The 26,444-nt window shown below is 43.0% G+C and overlaps 1 protein-coding gene across 1 annotated transcript in view; it reads right to left on the reverse strand.

The window, feature by feature from the left end:
* Nucleotides 1-4,232: 4,232 nt before the first annotated feature.
* b3gat2 (beta-1,3-glucuronyltransferase 2 (glucuronosyltransferase S)) overlaps nt 4,233-26,444 on the reverse strand; it is a 59,064-nt gene continuing 36,852 nt past the window's right edge. The window contains exons 3-4 of the mRNA XM_069658139.1: nt 19,930-20,078; nt 4,233-4,715 (exon numbers count right to left, since the gene is read on the reverse strand). Coding sequence (XP_069514240.1) covers nt 4,629-4,715; nt 19,930-20,078 — 236 coding nt within the window. The 3' untranslated portion in view covers nt 4,233-4,628. The remainder of the gene's footprint in view (nt 4,716-19,929; nt 20,079-26,444) is intronic.

Consider the following 26,444-nt stretch of genomic DNA (forward strand, 5'->3'; position numbering starts at 1 on the left):
TCGCTTCCAGAGAGGGAAATAGGACTCTTTTAACTTCAATCAGTCATGGAGGTGTTTAAACTGTGACACGGGGTCACAAGTAGGTACGGAAGTCCTGACAAGAAAGCGAGGACAAAACATCTGCCATTTTCTTATATCCTAATTGTTTCCCCGTCTGTGTTTGAGACTGGAGAACAGCTGAAAAGATTTTCCAGGATCATTTTTACTTAACCTTTTTTTAATCTGTGAAAAAATATGAAAAAGACTCACTTAGATGACAAATGGAAACCATTTTCCTTTGTCATCTATGAGGCGTTTTATACATAGTGTAAAAACAAAACCTCAAAGTCATTCAATTTATTGCCCAGCCACAATTGCAAGTAAAATCGACTGAACCACTGATATATATCTGTATGCTGGCTGTGACAACACTGGCAAGCTTGTAATTCAGTATCAGTTCTTGTATCAGCAGGTGAATATCTCGTCCAGCCCTGTGTCTTCTCCTGCGAGCTGGTTATAAACAACCCAAAACTTACATGTATTCCCTTTAAGTCTCAGTAATTGCTGGGCGGCCCCCGGGTCCCCTGCTTGTCTTTCGGAGCCGCGCTTCGCTGTTTTGATGTCTTTTAAAACCAAACGAGCTGGCTTCACTGGAAACTGTGCTCCGACCCAGTTAAGATGTTCCTTGTTTTTCAAATGAGCCGTTTCCCCAGCACTCCCCGAGGCGAATTAAAGCACGACTGGAATCACAGCGGTGTGTCTGTACTGCACTTTAAATAGCAGAGCAGGTTCGGTATCTGTGGCTGGGCTGTGGTTTCAGACGGTTGTCAGGGAACAGCAGAGGTACGTGAGCTGTCTCGTCACTTCCCACCGCAGGGCAGGAAATCTACCATGTTTTTGTTTTTTAAAACTGGACCAGTGTGACACCCAAGATGTTGCTCCCTCCATGTATGACGCTGATACCGTGTGTTCTGCCATCCGCCATCTTTATTGGGGTGTTTTGTTGTGTGCAGTACAAGAGAAGCACCGTTAGTCTGAAGCAAATAAACCTGGATGACCAATCAGAGGGCTAGACAGGAAGAACGAGGAGCAGGATTGGACAGTGTTTGGAAAAGAGGACCTGTATGAAAATGCTGGATGGGTCCCATCACCACTGTCCAGTCCTAGTTTAGGAGCACAAGTTTTAATGAACAGACATACTGTACACACCTACAGAGCACCTTGGTCATTTGGCCTTCAAAATATGACGATCTAGGTACCACTCTAGTGTCAGTTGCGCACATGCAGGATTCAGCCTTCAAGTTAGCAATAATAAATACACAACATCAGGTTTGACTTTCAAAATAAAGGGGCCAATTGAGTGACACTGCCGCAGTATGGTAAGGCTTTCAAAATAAAGCTTGCTGAGCCCTTCATCGCTTCACCCAATCCTGAGCATTCTTTTGCACTCCTCATACGTCACCTGACTTCAACAGCACATCAAAACGACAGGAGGACAGGGTCCAGAGATGACGCTAAAGTTAAAACCTACAGAGTCCTATTTTGAAGCATTTGGCCCACTGACCAATCTGTCGTATCTGAAGAGTTGAGAATAGAAACAGGAGCATTGAATAAACACACACACACCTATGTACGCACAGAATTAGCCGAGTGCTGATGCAGAGATTCATGTCCGTACATACAGGGTCCCTCTGCCATGCAATAACTAAAGCACTCTCTTACACACACACGTGGTTCATGTGAACAACACACGAGTCCTCCAGGTTTATTTCCATGTGTTTACATTTTCTGGTGCCTAGTAAAGAAAAAAAAGTGGTTTCCGTGCATTAAAATATCTCCAGGTGTGTGTTCATGTTTGTCTAATGACTCTATTTTTATTTGTTTGTTCCTTTTTTCTGTTCCAAGTTTTACAAGAGGGTCATTTGAAATAAAGGCTTGTTGAATCCTGGATTTAATCCTGTTTTTATTTTTTGATTTTGCATCATACACCAACGCAGTCGCCTCCTAACTTCAGTGAACGGGACAGAAGTGCCAGAAGAAGAAAACAGCTCTGTCACATCCTGAGCGGCCCGTCTGATGTGCTGTTTACATCCCGTCTGCTCACTTCAGTCCTTTTTATTCCTCCGCTGGCAGGTGCGTTTGCCTGTGGGGCGAGTTGTCTCTATTGTCCGCCCACAGACTCTACATTATTGATGGCAGCTTGTCAGCAGAGTTGTCACTTGTTATTTCACATACAGAAGGCCGCAAACCTGATCACATACAGACTGAATGAGAGGTCGTTCCAGTTCATTACATATCATCAGCACTGGGTCACATAGAGGATGCATCAATAAATCATTACCACATTAACTCCCAGACTTTACTGTGATTAATTTAAACAAAGAAGACCAGATGCTGGTTGGCCTGTTACAGGTGTGAGCCATTGTGAAGACGTGATGAAGAAGGTTCAGTTATTCCAGAACAAACAGACTTTTAAGCAGGTAATTAAAGGAGTGAAAAGCTGATGCAAAAAAAAAGCTTTTTCTAAATTTTATTTTGTGGTGACTCTTTTGGAAAGTTTAGTTTGAAATATTTTTTAAACGCACCTTTTTTCTGAAGTTGAAATGAGAAAAAAAATGCTGATTTCGTGTGTTAAGTAGAGAGCTGGAGACGGGACGTCGTAAACCAAGCATAGTGCAAAAACTTGTGCAGTGTCTCAATTCAAATACTTCTATTAACACACTGAAATGTCTTCTCTGTGCACTTTGAACTTAGTTGTCTCGTGGGCTTATTTAGCCAGGGTAGTGTACATGACATACGACAACTGCTGTTGTCATCCACAAAAAAATGAACAAGCTGCAAGTTTGACTTGTGTGTGGCCCGTTTTTTCCCCATGATTCGTGAAGTACACCGCCATCTGCGCCTATGACATGCCCCCTCCTTCTGATACGTGGCCAAGATCTCCAACACCGCGGGCGTAAGGACTGTCCAACCTTCCAGTTTCAGACCGTAGTTACTCAAAAACTGCTTCTTGGATCATCGTACATTGTATTTTGCCATAATTCTCAGTGTTAACGCACTCAAAGTAGCATGTGTGAGTAAGACTTCAGGTTAAGATTGATCTTTATAAAAAGAAGAAAAGCCTGCACACTTACTCAATGCCACAAAAGATAGTTTGAACTATCACCTGAAGAAGAAGACCATCGCGTCGAAACGTTGTGATTAGCCTATTGAACTTTTTGTGGCATTGAGCAAGTGTGCAGGCTTTAATCCTTGCTGCTGTTTTGATTGCCCTGCACCTACCTGATGTACGTATAACAACCCTTCTTCAACAGCATCCTCTAACCAGCTTTGTACTTAAAGGGGAATTCTGGTATTCTTTAATCTGGGTCCTATTTTTATATCTTTACAAGGCGTTGCTACATGAACTGCCTTCTTACTTATGTTCTCTACTGTCTCCTAAAACTGTCAGTGGCCGTGGCCTTCGGTCACATGGACATATAATGTTTGTCATTACTCAAACTCGATCTGTCTTCATTAAAAGTGCTTTTAATGGTTCCCTCATCATGGTTTGAGCTACAGGGTCACCTCAAACTGGAGAAATGAATTAGCTTCAAAGTCTATCAAAGCCGAATTAAGGAGCATTTGATCAGTAACTGCAATTGTCCTAGTACTGAATGCTATTGAGCTATTGGTAGATTAATTTCTTGCCTGTCTTAGTCAGTTGTCGGCTCTCTACGTGAAACTTTAAATGCTGCTGTCTTGGCCAGCAGTCCCTAGTAAAAGAGATCTTGTATCTCAATGGGATTATTTCCTGGTAAAATAAAGATAAAATAAAAATATATTTTTGGGCCTAAATGACTAAAATGAGGTAAAAAAGTCTGCTTCAGTTAGCGTTCTAATGATTTATGTGGCCTTGTCAAAACTGCTATCAAAGTGCTTTTCCACCTCCAGTTGTGTATAATGACTATTTATTTTACATCATATTTAGCTGTTCTGCATGTGGAGCATATTTTGATTCTCTTTAACACTGATGTAACATCTTTACGATTTCAGGGGTAGCATAACACACAATAGCGCAAACGAAGCCAACAGATTGAAGCAGCTGTAAAGCATCCTTTCGATCTGCAGGATGCGATGACCGTTGTGACGAACCCATTAGTCATTTAGACACGATTACATGTTAAAAAAGGACCCAGATTTATAAACTCTGGACGTGAAAACATTACGATAACACTGTCATGAGATGAAGGCAGTTATCTCCAGGAGACGTGTTTGTAGTGTAACTTTATCAGTACCACAGTTAGTTTGACAATGACTCAAATGACATTAATGACTCACATGGCAACTTTTCAATTCAGCAACATGATGTTTTTACATTAAAGTTTGTTTTTTACATCAGCAGGCCTTGGAGGGAAGAAATGAACCGTCCCAGTCCTCTCGGTTTGTAACAGCAACATATTCAGTGCTGTCCAGTTCTCACAGCAGGTTTGACAGACAGCCAGAAGTCTTGAATCATGCAGCTCCTCAGAGTCCGTGTCCGTGGTGAACAGATTGTATCAGCTCGATAAGGAGAAACAGCCGGGTGCTGTTTTCAGTCCCAGCCAAGAGAAGATGGCCCGCCACAATCAGCTCCTGCTTTTGAATCCTCTGCCCAGCTCTTCAGGCTCTCACACCTCAATGACCACAGTGTCTTTCCGATGTTTGGGCTCATTTGCAAGGTGCGGTTTCTCTGTGCGAGTGTGCCAAACCAGCACCTGAAAAAGAGAGGAAGAAGAGGGATGAGAAAATGTGCTGACAGAGGAAACGCTGGGCTCTGAATAAAGAATGAACAGGCTGTTATACCTGAATAAACAGCACAGGAGCAGGTGGATGGCAGAGCTTTACTGACACTGTGTAAGAGCAAAGACTTAAGATGGTATTTTGCTACAGTAAGTCAGGTGATACCTGAGCGTTACTTCTGCCTCATTGTACAAAATGTTTTAGAAACACAGAAAACTGCAGGTAACATGATGATCATCTTTGTAATCGGTGACATTGAGATTTTAAGTATTAAATGAAGTTAAAGGTACCCAGCAGAGGATTTTGAATACTAGTAGCACTATAGAGCAATGTTTTTATACTGTATTCACATCCACAGCTTTGTATGATCTCATGAAGGAGAACCAAGGTGACGTACACACACGCAAATGACTTCATGCTATTCTTTGTATTGACATTTGGAAGGTGTTTTTTTGATTTATGACTTATTTTGGAATTTTACCGAAAACAACAACAATGTAATCCACAGATAGTTGCATGTAGGACTGAATAAATGATAGAAAAGTAAAGAATTATTTGCAGAGGTAATAATGATACTAAGACAAAAACCACAAGAAGAAAACTAAAACTAAGTAAATACATGAAATAAAATTAAACAACGAAAGGACAGAAGACAACAAAAAAACACACATCAGAGACAATAACATATTAGACATATTTAATTTACACATTATAATAGACATATTTAAACATCGGCCAATAAGTAGGAGTCAGAATTTGTTGGCTTTTCACCGGAGAGATTACAGCGGACCATAATGATGAGAAGATCGGTTATTGTACGTTTACCCGCTCTCTGACCGGGCGAGTGAGCGGCGAGTCGTCTACTTCTTTAGTCTGAAAAACGAACACCTGCCGTCAGTCACCTTCACAAACAGAATCTCCTCCTGGGAAAGTTAAACTCACTCATTCACAAGCTCATGGATCAGCCACAGACACAGACTGTTTAGCTTTGATAACTCACTTTTCTCCATGCTCCACCCTCTCATCCAAATATGGTCACTTCAGGCTCCAGTAAACAAACATGGCGGCGGCCATATTTCGGCTTCATTTACACAGTTGAGAAACCGATGGGTGACTTCATGTTGGCTACGTCCATTATTTATACAGTCTGTGGTCGCTCAGTCAGTGGGGACAGCATCCAGCTGGAGGCACCTGACATGCAGCCACATTTTATGTTATGAATTTTATGTTAGAGCCATGAAGGGAGTGTTTTTCTAGTTTCACAAAGGATAGGGCGACCTTTATCCAGTGGGTATGAGGGGGGGGTGAGGACTCTTCCAGTGCATCAGAATAACACGACTCGCCAGCAGTGTGAGGAAGGCTGCAAGCTGCAAATAGGAAGCCAGTGAGTGGTCAGATGTTCGGACACCAAACAGGCCAACTATGGCTGAGGGGTGGATATTAACAGATGTGATGGCTGAGAGCAAGTCAAAGACAGACTTCCAAAATAGAGAAAGGAAAGGACAATTCCGACATGTGTCGATCAGTGTTTCCCAAAGCCCAAGATGACGGAGTTTACTGTCACAGAGGAGGAAAGAGACCAGAAACATTATTATAAACATAGTATTTAAGAGGCTGAAGTCAGCGAATGTTGACCTTTATCATTATCAGAAGAGTTTGCCATTACTTACTGATAAATTGTTTTAGATCTCACTCAGAGCAGAGATTGATGCCGACTTCAGAGCCAATTTTAAAGACTGACAGCCAGAGAAGTTTGATGTTGTCTAAAGCTCGTGGGTTGTTGTATTTCCCTTGTTGAAAAGACTTTCTGAGGTAAAAAATCTTTCCTTGACGGTGTTCTGATGAAATATCTGTCAAATGAAAGACACTGCCGTTCTTTGAAACAGAGATTGCATTGTATCCTCCTGCTGTTGAATGTGATGCTCCGCAGTGTGCCAGGAGAGATCCACACTCAGGAAACAGTCTGACACCTCTTGAAATGGATCAAATCAACAGCAGCACACACCTCGCTGCAGCTGTTTGTCTTTGTGTTTGCAGCCAATTTCACAGCAATATGTCGGAGAGAAAACACTGCAGCGCTGCACTGATTGACACTGTCCTGGACAGAGGGAGGGATTTAATTCCCCAGAGGTTCAGGTGAGGTTATTTTGATTAAGAGTGTTTTTTTTTTAGCCAATACCTAATGAGCTTATAATTCACGTGTGTGTGTGTGTGTGTGTGTGTGTGTGACATTTCTGTGTCCAAACCACACACACACACACACACGCACACACACACAGAGGCATGATTTATGGCTGCCCGTGAACACTGCCGGTGTTTCTGGGCTTCTTCAGGTGGAACATGTCACTTCCTGCACACTGGGCTGCTAATTGGCCCACTTTGCATTTCTAACGAGGCTAATGTAGCCGCCGCCAAAGCATCACTCCAGAGCTGTGGGGAAATCACTACTGAATGTGTGTGAGTCTGTGCAGCTGTGTGTGTGTGTGTGTGTGTGTGTGTGTGTGTGCGTGCACCAATTATGCAGTCAGAGTGCCCTCCTGGACTCACACACACCTCTCCCTCCTTCTCCCTCAGTCCGCTCTCTGCTTCCCTCATTCATCACACCCTCTTTCTCTCTCATGGCTTCGCTCCTGTTTTTACCTCTCCGTCCTCTCTCCCGCTCCATCTTTCTCTTCCTCCCTGAGGCAACACGGAGACAAAAAGCTTTACCAGGTTAGAGCTCTTTTCCCTTAATAGCATAAAGAGAGGACAGGCCTGTTTCTCTCCATCAGGAGGGGAAATTTCAGGAGGAGCAGCGGGAGGACGATTGGTCACAACAGGGCCCAGTTTTACCTCCAAATAACATCCATCTTGGATGATTGCACTTCAATTCTTGTTCATTGCAACCTCAGTCTTACTATTGTAGCTTTGGCCGCCATTTCTAAACCAAGGACATAAACAGAATTTCATGATGTCATATTTTGCAACAATTTCAGTTAAATGTTTTTTCAGTCTTCATCTGTCATCGCTGAATGATTTAACTCAGTGCTGTTTGAGTGTCTGGCCCCCTGCTGAGAGCCTGCAGCAGCATTTGCAGTGTTCTTTGGTGTTATGAACTGTGTGTTGAGTCGACATTCCCGAGAAAAATCTAAAGTGGCGTCGATCACCCAGCAGTGGTTGGTCCACCAGAGGGGAGGTGGAAGAAGCTCTCATGATTTGCTGCTGTCATTGTCGAGCACTGTCAGTCGAGGTATCAGTTCATCAGCTGGTCACATCCATCCAACAGCACCGACACACACGCATCATTGGCCTCTGTTATCAAATTGCTGCTGTGGTTTAAATATGATTCTTTCTCTGCCTCCAGTTCATTCATGCCGTTGTCACATGCACCCCTCTAACTCCAACTCACAGTTTCATCAGCCTTATCAGTTTCAGCAGAGGCAGCAGCCACCACCAACAGTGTCTGGCCTCCACAGGGCAGACACATTTTGATCACCATATCTCCCTGTAGAGTCTAATCAATAAAGACTTTCTGACAAAAACTAATCACCACATCATCTGTTATAATAAATACGTATCTTTACTTCATTATCTTGTCACTTCTCACTGAAAGATATTTATTGGGCAGGATTTTACAGTTGTTTGTGCTCTCAGGGTTTTTTAAAGTACCTCAAATACCACCTCACTTGGTGCAATCATCCGCTCCCATTATCTCTCATACCATTGCTATGTGGACGATACCCAGCTCTTCCTGTCATTCCCACCAGACGACACTACAGTCTCGCATCTCGTCATGCCTTGCCGATATCTCTAAATGGATGAAAGAACGCAACCTTCAGCTCAACCTATCCAAGACTGAGCTCCTTGTCATCCCAGCCAGTCCCTCTATGCAACCACAGATCAATATCCAGCTTGGACAAACTGAACTCATACCCACTAAGTCTGCACAGAACCTGGGCGTCATAACTTACGACCAGCTTACCTTTAAGGTTCATGTGGCCTCGATTGCTCGGTCATGTGGATTTGTCCTGTACAACATCAGGAAGATCAGACCCTACCTGTCAGAGCATGCAGCACAACTGCTATAGGCTCTTGTGATATCACACATCGATTACTGCAACTCCCTACTGGCAGGCCTTCCTGCATGAACATTCAAACCTCTGCAGATGATCCAGAACTCAGCAGCGCGACTTGGTCTTCAATCCACCCAAAACAGCACACGTCACTCCACTGCTCATATCCCTCCACTGCTCATATCCCTCCACTGGCTCCCAGTCGCCGCTCGCATCAAATTAAAACCCTGTTGCTTGCTTACAAAACAGCAACAGAAACGTCTCCTGCCTACCTGAACGCCCTCATCCAGGTGTACACTCCGTCCCGCCCACTACGCTCTGCCAATGAAAGGCGCCTGGTCCTCCCATCACAACAGGGCCCTTAGTCTCTAACTAGACTCTTCTCCTCAGTCGTCCCCAGGAGGTGGAGCAAGCTACCAAACTCCACTGGGTCTGCAGAGTCCCTTTCACCTTTAAGAAGAAGCTGAAGACCCAGCTCTTTGTGAAGACCTCTGACCTTAATGATATTGATGCTATTGATGATGATGACATCGAGGATGTAGTTTATGCTGACTAGGATTTTCATGATGATGATGATGATGATGACTATACTGATCTTGTGGATGTTGCTGATGATGATTATTATTATTTAAAAAACAAACAAACACACAAGAAACGCCCTATACACTGCGTGTTGGTACCAGTGTCCGATCGCACTTGAAGCTGTTTGTTGGCTCTTACTGACTTCGTTCCCTCCTGTCTTGATCGTCGCTTGTGTTGTATTAACTCTCAGATGAATGTCGCTTTGGATTGCTAAATGACATTGTAACAGTGAAACACATCTTTAGCAGTTCTCTACTGCAGATAATATACAGTATAAGACAATAGGCTTACCTATCTGATGTTTTCCTACATTTACCCAATATCCACTTACATGCTGAACTGCTTTCATACTTTAAAACCATGGACAGTGATTATAAAATCAGTCACTTTCACACATAAACTCCAGACATTCAGGACCTGAAATTTTCCAGACTTGCCCTTTCACACCCGTCCCACACAGCGGGAGATTGTCTGTCAGACACACTCTCACTACTGGACATACAGTACTAAGATTGGTTTAGATGAGAGGTGGCACTCGGGTAGAACGTGCAGGAGCAGGATATTTCCATAATGGTGACTGTTTCTGGGTCAACATCACGACAACATGAGGACGTTTCCACAACACAAACACAAGAAGGGACGACAGTGACACTGAGGTGAGCAGTAAGAGTAAAGCACGACTCAGCTCAGCTCCCACTTGCTCGCCGTGAATGTTCCACACTATTACCTGCTGTGTTCACACATCGGCTCACCCCATCTTCACGCTGACTCCAAACTTGGAGGCTGGCAGCAGAAAGTTCGCTTAAAGTCTGGGTCAACAGATGCAGATTTGTGTTCTGACATGCAGCCCACCTGTGTAATAAGGGTACATTTCCAGGAGTGCAGTGCATGTGTAAGAGGGGCTTTAAAGGGCCAGTTGCCAATTTTCAACCTTAGTCATATCATGCTGTTATGGGGAGATGTGCCATTATGGTAGGAAACAAATGCCTTTGGAGGATGCTATTCGCTTCTCCAATGGGCCCTTGAAAACCTCCACCAGATTATGCGTTTCACGTAGTCTGGCTGAGCTCGCTAAACAACGCTTCCTCAGACTAGGACGCCCGTACTATTTCACTCCAGCATCTCTCACTGGGCTGTTCCTTTTAGTAGGAGGGGCGCAATGCACACTGGGTGTTGTAGGAATGTAGAATGGGCGAAACTATGAGCTGTTTGTGCAACTTTCCTCACAGCTATGGCTCCAATTTCAAATATTATTGCTTCTATCGATTACAGAGAACACCAGCTTTGACTTACGCGAATTGCTCCTTTAAGGTCTCTGTTTAGACTTTTGTTCATTTAAAAACAGAGTGTTAGCTCGTCAGTCTCAATGCTCCAATGTAGCTAACATTAGCCAAGCAAACCCCTCCCTTTACAGACACTGAATCCAGAGATGTCTTTAGCGTGTCTGCTCTTTGCAGATTGAAATATGAAAACATGAACTGTTCTCGTTGCCCTCATTAACTCCATGTTTAATTGAATGTGCCTGATGTGTTTATTTACCTCAGAAATCAGAATTCAGAAATGAGAATGACGTCACACCCGAGTGACCGCATCCCAGGACAACAAGTCGGAAAAGCAAGTTGGACGCCTCCAGTAAAACAGTTGTTGTGCTTGCTCTCTTGGAATACAACTACAGAACAAATATGAGGTCCACAACATGTTGAAGGATAGAAACTGGACAGAACTGTGTGTACGACTGAGTCAATGACACACAAATAAGACAGAAGTGATAATAAACAGTTCATACTACAGCTTTCATTTACTGTTGATGCACGGAGATATGAGGTCGGGGTTGGTGAGGTTCCCCCGACATTCCGAGTCAGAAATCCAACCTCAGGGGGCGTTCCAGTTGGAATTTCCGAGTATAAATAGAACACACCATTATTGCACACAAGCATTGTGAGTAGTTCTCACAATGAAGTGCTCCCACAGGCCTGGAGCACTTCCACAACGGAAGACTAGATTTGCAGTGTTTTTCATTTGCTGCGTGTTTCTGAACTTTTGCATGTGTTTTTGACTTTTGCATGTGTTCTGGACTTTTGCATGTGTGTTTGACTTTTGCATGTGTTTTTGACTTTTGCATGTGTTCTGGACTTTTGCATGTGTTTTTGACTTTTGCATGTGTTCTGGACTTTTGCATGTGTGTTTGACTTTTGCATGTGTTTTTGACTTTTGCATGTGTTTTGGACTTTTGCATGTGTTCTGGACTTTTGCATGTGTTCTGGACTTTTGCATGTGTGTTTGACTTTTGCATGTGTGTTTGACTTTTGCATGTGTTTTGGACTTTTGCATGTGTTTTGGACTTTGCAGCCTGTTTCTTCTTTCTGGCCTGTTGCAGCATGATTGCCCTTGTCAGCCACCGTAAGTTTTCCCCACAGAATTGTAAATATTCAAATGTCTGTTTCTGAGCACTTTAACCACTTGAGCGCAGATCTTGAGCAAAGTTTAGAGACTGTTAAATTGTCAACTGCTGTTTTCAAGGTCCAAAGAACAAACCTTCAGACTCAAGAACCAAGTGGTATTAAACCAAAGTATCTCTTAATGGGACGTATCCATCTGTAAATGCACTCATCGTGCTTCTAGGATCAGATAACCTAAACCAGATCTGGCGGCTGGCAGAGATGCATTTAGTCACATTAATAAAATAAAAGTGAATATTATTAGAAACCTGAGAGTCATTGCAAATGAAATAGAGAGCAGTGAAGTCTTTCAGTCCGTGGCAGCAGACGTCCCTGTGTCCCTTCTCTAACTCCACCTTCAGTCGCTTTATCTCCCTCTCCTCTTTTCTCTGCACAGCGTTTACTCTCCCTACTCTCCTCTCTATCTCCTCCTCCTCCTGTGCTATCATCTGTCTCCATCTGTTCCTGCCTCCCCCTCCTCTCTTGTCCTGTCACTGCTGTCTGTTGCCATTACTCTCCCGCTCTAACTACATTACAGAGCCTGTCAGTCGTCTGCAGATACTGACCCGGCCATCAGATGAGCATTTCTGCCCTCCTTTTTGAAGGTCGCATTCAGGCCGTGTGATCTGATCCTGATACCTTCCTCAAAGTGGTGGAGCCTGGAGTCAGGGTGTGTACCTGCTACCAGGGGGGGAATCAATGCTAAGTCATTTCAGACCAACCACGAGCTCTATCGATGCCTGAATCTGCCCAGCTCAGGGAGTAAGAGCACAGATATTTGCTGATTGATAAATTAGGAACTTAATATGTCACTCTGCCGCTGAGTGATGTAATGCACTTTATATTCTCTCTTCACAGTAAGAAATAATGATGACGAGGTTACACAGATAATTATAAGTAGACTAAACATTGGTAGTGCATGATAACTGAATGAATTTATCTTGAACCTTGTTGTCGCATTCAATTTTGTCGTTCTGGACAAAAAAAACATCGCTCCCCCAACCCTAGTGTGCTCAGAGTTTCATTTAGATACGTCATGCATGGCTCTACACATGGGCATTTTGCAGACCTGTTATACACAAAGCAGGTTTGCATAATAACTCAAAAATCTTTGCAGTAGAGACATAGCTGCCAATAATCAAAATCTAGCCTCTCATAATGAATCAATCCAATGCAAGTCTCTCCCAGACACAACTTTATTATGTTCTTTAAACACACTCTGATGTGTGTTTGTGCACATTTCATGTGTAACTTTAAGAATGACTTCAGAGCAGATAAAGCCGGAGGGCTGAAGACCTTAGAATTTGATTTCAGCAGATGTTCAGGCTTCCAGTGGTTACTCAGATGTTTGGGCTTCAGGTGCAGAGAGATTAACTATTTCCCAGCTCTTCGTTGTGCTTTAAGAAAGCACAGCTGAACCTGCTGTTGGTTACTCCTTCATTTTTCATGTTCATATTTGGCCCACATATTGCCGCCTTACCAAAGTGCAGCCCCAGGCAGTTGCCTAGCTCGTTGTTAAAGATGCACCCACAGGGAAATGAGAAATTATGACATATAACATGTTTTACTTTTAACTTGTTGTGTAACAGGAGAAATATGGGGGATTTACTGAAGTAACTATTTTGACATGTGAGTCTGTTTAAATCAGACACAAAGTCATACAAGTCGCTCTGTATTTCTCCTTTTTTCACCCCGCTTACACCAGCCATGACAACATCGCTGTGTGACATCATGTTTTCTGTCTGCGCAAAACAGGGCGGAGGGATCTCACCACATGTTCTGGGTCTCAACACCTTCTGGTTAAGAGTTACGATCTGACACCTCCTCGCTGCAGCTACATGAAACATGATCAATGATGTCACAGCTAGCCGTGCAGGAGTAACTGTTTACTGCTTCAACTGTCGGAGTCATGTCACAATTTGTAACTGCACAACACTGACTTTATGAGTGACGATGTCACCACCCGCTGCTTTTGTAACTGACATGATAAATGCTGAAATCACCTCCTCCTGTCTGAGCGGTGCTGGGCGATGACTGATGATGTCACAGCCTGCTAATGGCCTGTATTAATATCAACGGCAGGGTATACCTCCATTAGTGTAATGGGGCTGATAATGACGATGATAGTCTCAACACAGAGCTGTCTGCAGCAGCAGCAGCTGTGAATGATGATCCAGCAGCTCCGGGAGTCTTTATTCTATTCCCTGCAGGAAACATTTACCCATAACCCACCAGGGACTGACGGTGCAACGATGTGACCTGCACGCATACCGTGAAAGCGCTAATGTACTTTTCACATTTGTTGATTCCTGGTGAAGCAGCAGCTCGCTGCAGTTTCTCCACTGAGACTGAAACTGTTGTTTACTGTGTAACAGAGGAATGGAAGCAGGATCTTAACTTAGAAACCAGCATTAAAAAAACACTTTTCTCATCTTATTTTGGGCTAAATAAGCCTCAATAGGACTAAACCAAAGCCCTGCTGGAGCCCTGTGCTGCTGTCCATCGCACCCCAAAACTTTAAAGCACTTTTCAAAACAAATCTGTGATGATGCGTCTGATTATCACTTTATCTAATGTCACCACATTTTGTACTGTTGCTGTTTAACACTATGACTTTGGGTTAAGCTTAGAGAGATTAGTATGCTATTCTGCTCCATTAGCAACATGCTAACTGTCTACATGTAAGCTAGCTAGGCTTAATCTAAATATCAAAACATGTTGGAACTATTGTGTTGTATTCACCCACTTTTATTTTGAAAAAATGTACCAGTTACCTCACTGAATAATTCAGTAGCTCAGTTCGTGGAGGACTTGGCTTTGAAACCGGAGGACCAGTGGGTGTTAAGAGTGGACTGCGAGCGGGACAGATGCCAGTTCACTTCATGGACACTGCAGAGATGCCACTCAGCAAGGAAGCACAACCCTTACTCCTCGAGGCAATTCTTTTACTCTGACATCTATCAATCCATTGATGCAAGTGTAAAGCTCCTTTATGTGTGTGATTGAATTTCCCAAAAAGGGATTAATAAAAACAGTTTTTCCTTTTTAAAGCGATAGAAAATATGGCTATACGCATAAAGTAAGATCATCTTATTCTGATTCCTAAGTCGGCAGATATTAACTCAGGAGACTGTGCTTTGACTCCCATGTGGAAGAAATAAATCAATGCTGAGTTATTATGCTGACCAATACCATTATGTGTTTCTTGAATGTAACAAATTAATTTATATTCCTTAACCCAGTGGTTCTCAAACAATTCCAGTTGCTCCATCAGACTTTTTCAAATTGAAATATAATAAAATGTGCAATAACTTTCTCAGAACAATAACAATAAAGTTCAATCTGTGCTAAGAAAACCAATGTTTCTGCTACATACATTTTGCAGTGGTGGCCCTAAAACAGGGACAGGAGTCACAGGACGTCAATCACACGTGAAGTCGTGGCAACCAAATAAACAACAGCGGGACCAGTTTACTCCTCACAGTGTTCTAACAGTAAAAGAGGGTCCGACATCGGACGTTCTCTGTCCGCACACAATCATATGTCAGATCTCTATTGTGTATCTACGTATGTCCCTAATGTAAATGCATTGATTATCGCTGTTTATAAAGCTTTTAAAAAGGTGCAGATGTCATTTGGTAACGATCAATCGATCGTTTTGATCGCTACTTCATTAATAACGTCCCTCGTGCACACGATTTAACTTTTGTAACTTAATGAAACAGACTGCTGATGAAGGCAGACAGATAGAGGGGGGCGGGGCTAGCAGCTGTGCAGAGAGCAGAGGTACAGGTGTGTTGGAGTGAAGGTGAGTGAAGGAAAGCAAAGTGATCAGATTAAAGTAGATTGTGAATTAAAACTTAATACAGTGAAGAAAAGAGTACAATTAGAGTGTGGAAGTCTACATGGGATGTGCTTCTCACAGAAATCATTGACATATGCGAGGGCAACGCGTTTGTGTACTGTGCCACCCGAAAATGAGTCCGGGGTTGTCCGACGTCAAAACATAGTTCCGCCTGCTACATTTTCCAAACGTTGGCGCACACCCCCTAACATGCGCGCCCCACAGTTTGAGAATCACTGCCTTAACCAAACAGACTGCTTCACACTGAGCATGTGTTAGAAAGGAATAAATTGGAGCTCAAAACAAATGCTAAAGGATAGAACAGAACGTAAACAGGGGATAGTTTGGGCTTCTGAGTACAGTGGCGCCTGCAAGATTAGACTTCATTGCATCAAACTCCTATAGAACGAGCTCCGCCTCATCAATCACTCAGACGTTTGTCTCTCATTGTACTCCTTAGTTACGTTTTTAGCTGATGTAAACAGCTGAAGGAGCTCTCAGCTCTACAGGCATCGTCAGTAGCATCTTCTGGTCTTGGAAATCAGTCACTGACAGGGATATCTACACCGTATATTGCCCCCAGAGCTCATCGTGGACTAGCTGGCTGCTGGCTTTATTTAAGCTAGCGGTACTAACATTAGCAGACTATCTGTGAGTGTTACGCTCGGCATGAGCTTCACTGCAAAGTTGCTTGTTATTTTCCAAAAGCCTGAAAAATGTTCACTTGTTTGCATTTTCTAAGCTTTTGAATTTCTTCCCAAAACACACAATAAACTTAATCTAACATTGCCAACTTTCCAACTAGGCGCCAGAAATGTTTTCATAAAACAACCCTTGACTGTTGCCTAGTTACGTTACACCAATCATACGCTTCCAAATGTGATTGTGTCATCACGTGGGTAACTGGACGCAGCCAAAGATCTCAACTCAAGAACAGAAGGGAGGAAAAAGAATCACAGAGAGGATCTGCTGTTGTCACAGTTTTCTGATCATAGGAAAAGTATATAATATATAATAATAATAACAGTTAAAATGATGATTCTGTCTCAGGTCTTATATATAATATAATCGTATAATACTTGTACAGAGAGAAGCAACCAGAAAGTAATTTACAAAACAGTCGGATGAAAACAAACCGGCAGACTTGGTGCTGGTTTGGAGCAACTGGGAACTTTTAGCTCACATATTCTCTCAAAGGAAAAAAATCCATCTCACACAAAGAGCCCTTTAAGGCGTCTCTGTGATGGTTGTCAAGAGGATGAGTGGCTTCATAAAACCGAGCGCCGACAGGGGCTGTGGTGATTTGAGATGAGCCGCATCGATCTTCGCTGTCTAAGCACACAAGTAGAATTGATAGTGCTATAACGCCATTTCTGTCCAATTCAAGCTGTGTGTGTCTAAGTTTAGCCCGAGCCACCAGCTTAAAGCATGAGTCATGCTGTCAGCAGAGAGGAGAGATCCCCCATGGTTAGTTACTGCTGTGATGGCAGCCATTATTATGACTGCACCACACACACACACACACACACACACACACACACACACACACACACACACACACACACACAGACAGAAGCGTTAGAAGCAAACCAATAAATTTGGCTTTTATTAAACCCCAGTCTGTGCCTTCCACCTCCAATCTGCAGGTCAGAGTCTGATAACACACGTATAAAACAACTTATAAATAGAGTCTGCAATAAACAAACAGCAGAGACTGACAGATGCAGGATGGTGAAAAATCACTTTCATTTTACACAGAATATAAAACCTGGTCTCACAGCAGTCACAGAATAGTCACAAACTTCTTCAGACTTGTATAGTTGGTCATGAGTTGTTCTTTTTGTGAGTGTCAGCAAAAATACGAAGTAATGTCTGTCAGTCGGATGTTTTTCATACATTAAACTTTAAAGGCCTTTAGGAAGTCTGGTGAGCTGGCGTCTAGAGACAGAAGGTCCAGGTGTTGTGTTCCAGGGTGTTTGAGTCCTGTGCCTGACCAGAAGTCATAGTCACTCCTTATTATTTATGCACAGAACATGACTTATCCTTTTTATAGTTTCCTTGATGTACCGTGTCTTTACTCAACCAGCGATCTGTTTACTGAACCCTTTAAGTTTGGTACCTAACCTTAACCAAACAATTAATACAACATTTTGTCAGTTTTAAAGTGATAATCTCGAAGATCTCAGTTCAGTTCTCTTTGGCAGCAACTATGGCGATAAACGGTTATTGCGGGAGCACACTTTCCAGATATCCAGACAGTGCATGTGTGACGTCCACGGTTGGCTCCGGTTGTAACTCTTGATTTTCCTGGCTGATGGTCGCTTTCCTTTTTCATCTGAGCGTCGAGTTTGTTTCTTTTTCTTTGGATTTTCACTTATTTTTGATGTTGTATCTGTAGTCATCCATCTTTTCTTTGTTTGTTCAGCCATAGTAGATTACTGTTTACTCACTTGCAGAGACCGGAAAAGCAGCGGCTTAGCTCCGCCTACCCTCTCTGGCAGACCAACCACAGCTGGCTGATGGAAAACGCGTCACTAACTGGGCGCCGCTTGTGAGTTTTTTCTGCAAAAGTCGGCAGACGCCCAGTCTGTGATACTGCAAATGCATCATTCGGCACAATCATTGTGTTAGCTCATTCGGCGATAGATAGTGACTTAACAGATATTTATTCAAATGAAAATCTTATTACTTTAACCTAACCATTAACCAACTATGCTGTTGTCAGCACCTGACCTACTTTAGGAAAGATCATTGTCTTAATATAAATAGGCCTTGTCATGAGTTTAGTTTTATATTTTGTGTATTTTGTTGTTCAGATATTTCCTGTTTTACTTCATGTTCATCTACTTCCTTTTGATCATGTGCCCTGCCTGCATTGTTTTCACCTGCCTCTTGATTGTCTCTCCTCACTGCTGTATATAGTATTTGTCTTCCCCCGTCTCTGTGCCAGGTCGTCTTCATCTATCTCGTGAAACTTTTCATCATACTTCGTCTACTTTGTCAACCCTGCTCATAGATTCCTCGCGCCTCTCTGTGTTTGTTCACCTTCTGCTGCTTCATTTTTCCTTTGGATTATTTGTTCCCTGGATTCACAGGAAGCCCTTTGCTCTGCTCGACATTTTTGCTTATGCCTTGTTCTGTATTTTTCTAACTGAATCCTTGTCTGCATCCGAGTCCTCTCCCTTTCTGTTTAAATGTCAAGTGTGACTGGCCTTCATTGACTTCTGGTTTCACTTGGGCCACAAGCAGTGACCTCCCCCCATCTTGAAACAAAAAGAGCCTTCAGGCAGAAAGCCCTGCAGGCTGCAGAGCACCAAATTCATGCCACCAACATGTAATGTAGTCATGACACAAAAAAGGCTTTCATTAAGCTGGAACAAAATATTCTTCCAACTGAAATACATTCACTTGAATTTTTTGCTGACTGACATGAATATAGTCCATATCGATAAATCTATATAATTGACTTTCATGGCTACGTCACAAACTGCTGCTGAACTGGTTTAAATGAAATATGTTCTAAAACCAGCGGGCAGGACGTCGTGGTTCATTGCATAATTGAGTAAATGGCAGGTGTGCATGCCGTGGGAGCAAGTCTGGATGAGTAAGTAAAATAAGTCTCTATTTTAAACTGAAAAGTATGTTTGCATGTAATTTAAGGATGGCCCCTAACTGCAGCTCATTCATTTTCCATCTACTGTCAAGACCTGCATTGTGCCACTGCATGAGGTAAAACTAACAACTGTGGACCATCGGTCAAGCTTCAATCCGCACAGTTTACCTGACCTGGGGGGTTTACTACAAAGCAAGTTTAACATACCCAGGCTTTCTTTACGTTAGCTGGCTCCAGTAGTGAAAGCAGAGGCTCCATGATGCGATGCTTACAGTAAGTGCTACTGTACCTGCACGGCTTCGTCCTGTGTCTTTACACGTGGAACGTTTACATTAAAATATAAGAACATTGTCAGGACTTTATTAATGTCAGGGCGGCGCTTTACAGACGATTTTAGGCTGAAACTCTGAAACTGGTCAGCTCTGCAGAGTAAGTTACCATGGTGACTCAGCCTGGTTAAAAGAGAGCCAGCTTCGTGACACTGAAAATCCCGGGTTTAGGCTCAACAGACCCGACTGACCCTCAGCATTGTGCCAGGCTTCATGAGGTAAAAATAACTCCCGTGGACCTTCAGTCAAGCTTCAGTCTGCACAGTGTAACTGACCTGGTTGTTACTGAGACAGACTTATCGTTAAAGAACCTCAAATGTCGATTACTGACCCGTGTGCAGTTGTTGGCTTTGGGCTCCAGCTCCGTCACCTTGGTGATCTGCTTGAGGAAGTCGGACTCCTGCATCCCGGGCTGGGAGCCGCGCCGCTTAAACTGCGCCCGCGGGTTCGCCAGGATCACCTGGAGGTTTACAGCGAACCCTGAGGGAGAGACGGGACGGAGGAGGACAAAGGCAGAGACAGGGTGAGAAGGTCAGCCAGCATGGATTAAAAGCACATTATCACGCTATTATAATCACAGCAGAAAATGATGGAGTGCATTAGTGTATCTAATGACTGTGATACAGCTGATATGGAATTCATTTAGCACAGGAGTGGCCGTTCTCCTGCCATAATTGTGCTTTAGATGAGAAGGAAAGCAGAGAAAGTCAGAGGGAAGTCAACATGCTGGTGATGTAGGAGAGGTGGAGATTAATGGCTGCTGCAAACTGATTTAATCACTCTAATTAGAGAAATGGTGACAGTGGGAGAAAATGTGACACGATAAGAAACGAGCTGTCCTACAAACCGAAAGATGAGTGAAGATTGAAAAGAGATTCTGACGGAGAGATCAGTGTTCAGACTGTTTTTCCATCATGCATACAATCGGTCCCTTCAGTGTATGTACTTTAAAGACAAACAACAATAAAGGGGCCATGTCTTTGGAATGGATAACCTCATATTTTCATGGGTTTCACATTTTTGGGTGTTTATTGTTCACAGTGAAAAGGTTTTTCTAGAACATCTTTTAAATAGTCGCCTCTGAAATAGGCCGTTCAGAACAACTGCAAGTTTCTACGTAGAAACCTGCTTTTGCTGAAATCAACCAATCGTCATTCACCGTCGTTCACCTCAGGCTGCCTTCTGTACGAGCAGTGCAGTGCGACCGCTCCTCCACGTGTGATCGCACACATGGTGGAGGGGCTACGCGGTCGCTTCAAATACTGTCAGCCAATCGTGGCTAAGGTCTAACCTTTGAAAGGCAAAACGGCTTATTCGTTTCAGGAGGAAGGAGAGGCTCTGAAAAACTAAAGAAACTTTACCTATGTGATTCAAAAACACATTAGAATAATAGACAATTGTTTGCATAGCTAAAATATGTCAACTACCAAACTTAACCCTTAGAACGCATGTAGAAAAAAATTATCTACAAGTGCCAACATTTGTTTTTTATTTTTGTGAGTATTTTCAATGCTTCATATCCATAGAATCTGTACGCTCTAAACTGAGAGGTTATGAAACTATAAACATGAAGGAAGTTATTCATAGAAGAAAGTCATTACATTTTGCTAAATAAACACAGAGAACATGTTCAGGGCTGCACGGTGGTGTAGAGGTTAGCACAGTCTCCTCACAGCTAGGAGGTCACTGGTTTGAATCTGTTATCCCCGTGCATGTGTGGGTTCTCTCTGGCTTCCTCCCACAGTCCAAAGACATGCTCGTTAGGTTCATTGGTGACTCTAAAATTGCCCATAGGTGTGAGTGTGAGTGTGAAAGGTTGTTACTCTCTGTGTGTAAGCCTTGTGATTGACTGGCGATCAGTCCAGGTGTAACCCCGCCTCTCGACCAATGACAGTTGGGATAGGCTCCGGGCCCCCTGGCAACCCAGAACAGGATAAGCGGATAATGGATGGATACATTATTCAAAAACAATTCTGAATGTAGAAACATAACCTAAATATTACAACACTCCATTAGTTATTTGACCTCGGCAATTTTAGAATATGCTTAATTTTATGAGCAGTGTGCAAAATGTGTGTCACATTTGTAACAGAGCCTGTGGTTGGTGGAAAGTTAAAGGCACCAGGAAGTGGCTAAGTGAACGGCTAATAGTTTTTAACATCACAAGGAGACATGGAGTGTGGATTTGTTATCATGGATTCATTGTTAAGAGTAGAGTAGTTTGAGGCCGGATCGGGAAGCTCCTGAAAGAGACACGATGCCTCTGGAGCCAGCTGTCTGCTTCACTGCAAAATAAAAGTAAGTATCTAGCATGCAGTGTTCTGGAGATATTAAAGATACAGTAAATGATACTCTCTGATGTTCCTACGACATTGCAGACCTATAAAGATTAATATTTGGTGATGTACACTTTGATGCCAGTGGGGGAAGTAGGTTGATAGGTCAAATTTGTGGTGAAGTTGCAGGGATTGGCTGAAATTGCGTGAATTTGCTGACTCGTAACGTCCTGGAGGCACTGATGAAGGCTTTTTTATTTTGGAGAAAAATTCACAGGAACTTGCAAAAAACACTCTGACACGACCACACAGGGGATGTGCGTTTTCCTGCGGCTAACCTTGTTCTCATCCACATGTGAGTGAAGAACACGTCTCTCACACATCTGATGTGTTGTGTGACCCTGAGGCCAGAGGTCTGCAGGTGACACATGATGAGGCATCTTTTTACCTCCATCTCTAGCTGATTCTTTCCTGGAAGAGACGACCTGGAAAATATTTCGTCTCTCCTGCCTGTAATTAACAGTTTGTCTGTTTGGCATGATTGTTGCAGCCATATTAAACCTTTTTGCATTTCACTAACGGTCCTGATATCTGACCCCTGTGCGTCTCAAACTGCTGCTAATAGTTTTGACGGTTGTCAGACCTCTTTAACAGCTGACAGACGCTGCAGTCAGCCTTCAGCTCAATAAGGATAAACTGTGGGCAAACATTCGTGGTTCAGCTGGGTGGCCGTGGTTTTCATGCGACGCTCCTGGTGGAGTTTATCTACCACCTGTACGTCATCAGAACGATAGATAGACACTTAGAAAGTTACTCCTCATGGTCGGACTTTATCAACTGCTGTTTATCTATTTTTCTAATTGTAAGAGAGCTGTCCAACGTTTCTGGAGTCTCCTCAGGAGTCAAAAACACTCACTCGTTCCCTTGTGGAATTAAAATATGGACATTTTGTAATCAGCATTTTTAAAAGTCTAGCTGTTGTTTCAATCAAGACCTTAAGGGGTTTTTCTGGTGTGCAACCTGGGCCCTGTTATTACATATTTCTGGGTCTGAAATTGCTCAGTTAAGATTGCTTCAGCCAGTAGCTAATCCTGTGGGAAACAAACAAAGTCACACATTAAGGCTGCATTAGAAAAGCATGACCTGTTCTTCAAGGTAAAAAGAGAGTTTTAGAATAACAATCTGAGTCTGCAAGTTGGTGAACTGCTCAAGACCAGCACATAAGGCTAACTGTAGCTAGACTATATCGTAAGGGTGCTTTCACACCTAAAGTATGTTTGTTTGATTCAAATCAAAGACCAAATTGTTACAAAGTTGCATTTTGCCTCGAGTTCGGTTTGTGTTCACGCGACAGCTTTTACCAGCCAACCAAAAGTTTTGATGCATGAGGAAACTGCTCTCTGATTGGTCAGAATTTCCATGTGGGAAAACTCCCTGAAGATATCAGAGAGAGAGAGAGAGAGAGAGAGAGCACACTCCTCAATCACTCTCAACATGTTGCAGACTTAAATATTTTGTCATCTGAGTTTTTTTTTTCACTTTTAACCAATATTGTTCCACAGATCGATCTCAACAGTTTGAACCCCTCCGTGTTCTTTTCACAAGCATTTGCTAAATTGTTTGGTCAGCCCATATTTCTATTTCCTAGTCGCTCCCCCACGTCTGTCCTCTCCTCATCTCGCTGCGTGTCTCTGCAAATGTCAGCACCCATTTACAACCCACAATGCACTGTGTTTTGGTTTGCTTCATTGAGTCAGTTTACATTCTCACCAGAATCAAACCGGACCGTGGTTCATTTGGAAACAAACTGAGCCCCGTCGGGTTGTTTGGTCCGCACCAGAGTTCGATTCTGGCGTTCGCACCGACCTAAACGAACCGCACCACGGGGACAAAAGCTCCAGGGTTCAGTTCAATCTGACTAAATGAGGCAGGTGTGAACCTGCCCTTACAATCAGAGTTGCAGCTCTATGCAGCTGTAAATGCTAGCACTAGCATGCTAACATCTCACAGTGCTCATACTAACATGTTGCCATTTTGCCCATAATGTTTAACATCTTAGTTTTTATCATTTTTAGCATTCTGGCATTTGCTATGTGGAACCAACAACCATGTACAGATGAGGCTGATGGGAAAGAGAGTGTTTTGAGTGTAGTTTCTTATAAAGTTAAGTATTGGATCATATCAAGTTTAGGGCAAATATATTCATGAAAAGTCAGTTCTTTGTGTGGGGGGACTTGACCTCAAAGAGTTTCATCTGACATCTCAGTCTGAACCAGAGTGGAGGACTTCTGACCAACATGTCCTGGAGCTGCACCGCATGCATGGCTACACGGCTCAGATAGATTCATACACAGAGCCGCTGTGGTTCTGAGGGTTATAAAACACTAAAATCATTCACTCTCTAAGAGGAGCTCGTATAATACATTTATGAATGTCCTAATCTGACTGGACAAACGTTAGCTGTGCTGTTCAGATACACATACTGTACTCTTTACTGTTTCTCACTCTGTGGTGTTTCCCTTTAAGACCCCACACTGTAACCTCAGGACCCCCACTGGGCTGAAAACAAATCCCATCAGCACCTTCTCTCGCCTTCACTCTGCCTGCTGAGTTACTCTTTCAGGGTTCCTGCTCAATCAGCAGACCTACTTTTTATGGTCCCTGAGAGATCAACACACTGCAGCTACAGAAAAACACTAACAGACAAAACAAGCACATTAGGACAACGTCAATTTAACCGTGTGTGCAGGGTGTAGAAAAGATGCTGAAAATACACAAACAAACAGAAATACAAACACAAAAATAAACTAGAAAATACTCCAAGTAACAACAGACCCATAATCCTTTGCTTTCCTCACCAATGCATGATTGTCTCACTGTCTGTAATTGTTATATTTTTGCATTTTTGCGTTTATTTTCCAGCTGCTGCAACATAGAATAGAATTAAAACATTGTAAATAATAAGAAATTTGAATAGGATTATGATTGGCAGCTGTAAATTTTGCCTGCAAGGTAGGAAAAGCACAATCTGAATCCAAACACTGAGGAGTAATTCATGCAGTTTGTAGTAAATGGACTAAAACATTTGTAGGGTCCTTAAATGCCCAAACGAGGCCGCACAAATGAATGTGTGGGTGTAATGTTTTAAAACAGAGCAGCGTCCCTCTGAGGGTTGATGGAGTTACTAGTTTAGAGAGTCAGGAGGATGTTTCCTGAAATTGCTGTGAACCTCCGTTCACAAGGTCTCTGCGTAATTACTGAATATTTATTTATGCAAATGTTTAGTGGGTGGCACTCCTTCGCAATCAGTGCATTAGTGGGAATTCAACCTGGGTAATTCATCGTCCTCACTTCCTCTCTGCTCCGGCTCCTCCTGGCTGAACAGCTTTTTCTCAGCTGCGTCGGAGGCAGCTGACGCAGACATGAGTTCTCTGAGTACAGTGAGTGCCAGCCCGGGTCACACAGAGAGAAACTGTGCACATAAATATGGGTTTAGTTTATCAGCCCTGTAAAGGTCTGCTGCCTGTAAGGCCGGGTCAGCCATCGCAAACACATCAGGAGAGACTGAGAGCCTTTTCAAAGACAGAACCGATGCTTATTGATTGAAGGTACTTTGTACTGATAGCCACTTTATTTTAATGTGCATCATTCAGCTGACAGGGAGAGAATGAGATTTTGGTTGAGGGTGCTAAAGCCCAGAGAGACAGCTGCTCTGCGAGTAACTGGAGTACAGATGAAGAAAAACTCGGGAACAGGATGAAAACCAAGAAGTGACCATGAAGAGTGAACTCAGCCTTCAGGATCATATCAGCGGCAAACACACAAGAGTTTAGATGTTTGTTTATGGATCTTTGAGTCGAAATAATCCATTGATACAACTTTTTTTTAAGTACGTAAAAACTAAACAAACAATTTCGGCATTGGCCCTCACAGCCAGAAGCTCTCACATCTCTTCACCTCTCCAGTTTGCGTTTGTCGTCTTGTAAATTATCCTTCTTCTTCAACCTCAGATGTTAATAATGCTATTATTTGACTCCTTTCAGTTTCACATCGGTCCCATGATATAAACGGCATCACTCCACCCACTCACTTGCGGTGAATGTTCCTGACTGTTACCTGCTGCGTTCACACACACACACACCCCAACTTCTTGCAGAGTAAAATACTCGGAGGCTGGCAGGAAACAGTCAGCATAAAGTCGGAGTGACAAATTCATCTGTTTATGTTCACACACGCAGCCCACCAGGACAATGTTGTGAAATTTTCAGGAGTGCCGAGCATGTGTGAAAGAGGCTTTAGAATACAAATCAATGTGCACCTCATGGCTGGTGTAAGTTTAGACTTTTTGAATGGTGGTCGCAAGTGGAAATCTCTGTGTGCCTACTCACTGAATCCTCTTGCCTCTGACTAATCATCATGTCTTGCAATAAAGTTGTGCACAAATGTTTAACACATTCTCATCGACAGGTCGTCAAATAAAGATGCTTTGTCCTGCCCTCCTTTGGCATCTCATTACGTCTGTTTGAAGGTCTGTTTTCCTTCTTTATAACATGTGATAGCAACATGAAAT

This window comes from Semicossyphus pulcher, unplaced genomic scaffold (genome assembly GCF_022749685.1).
Source record: "Semicossyphus pulcher isolate SPU_LCO1_2020_fin unplaced genomic scaffold, fSemPul1.0.p SCAF_12, whole genome shotgun sequence".
Lineage (NCBI taxonomy): Eukaryota > Metazoa > Chordata > Actinopteri > Labriformes > Labridae > Semicossyphus > Semicossyphus pulcher.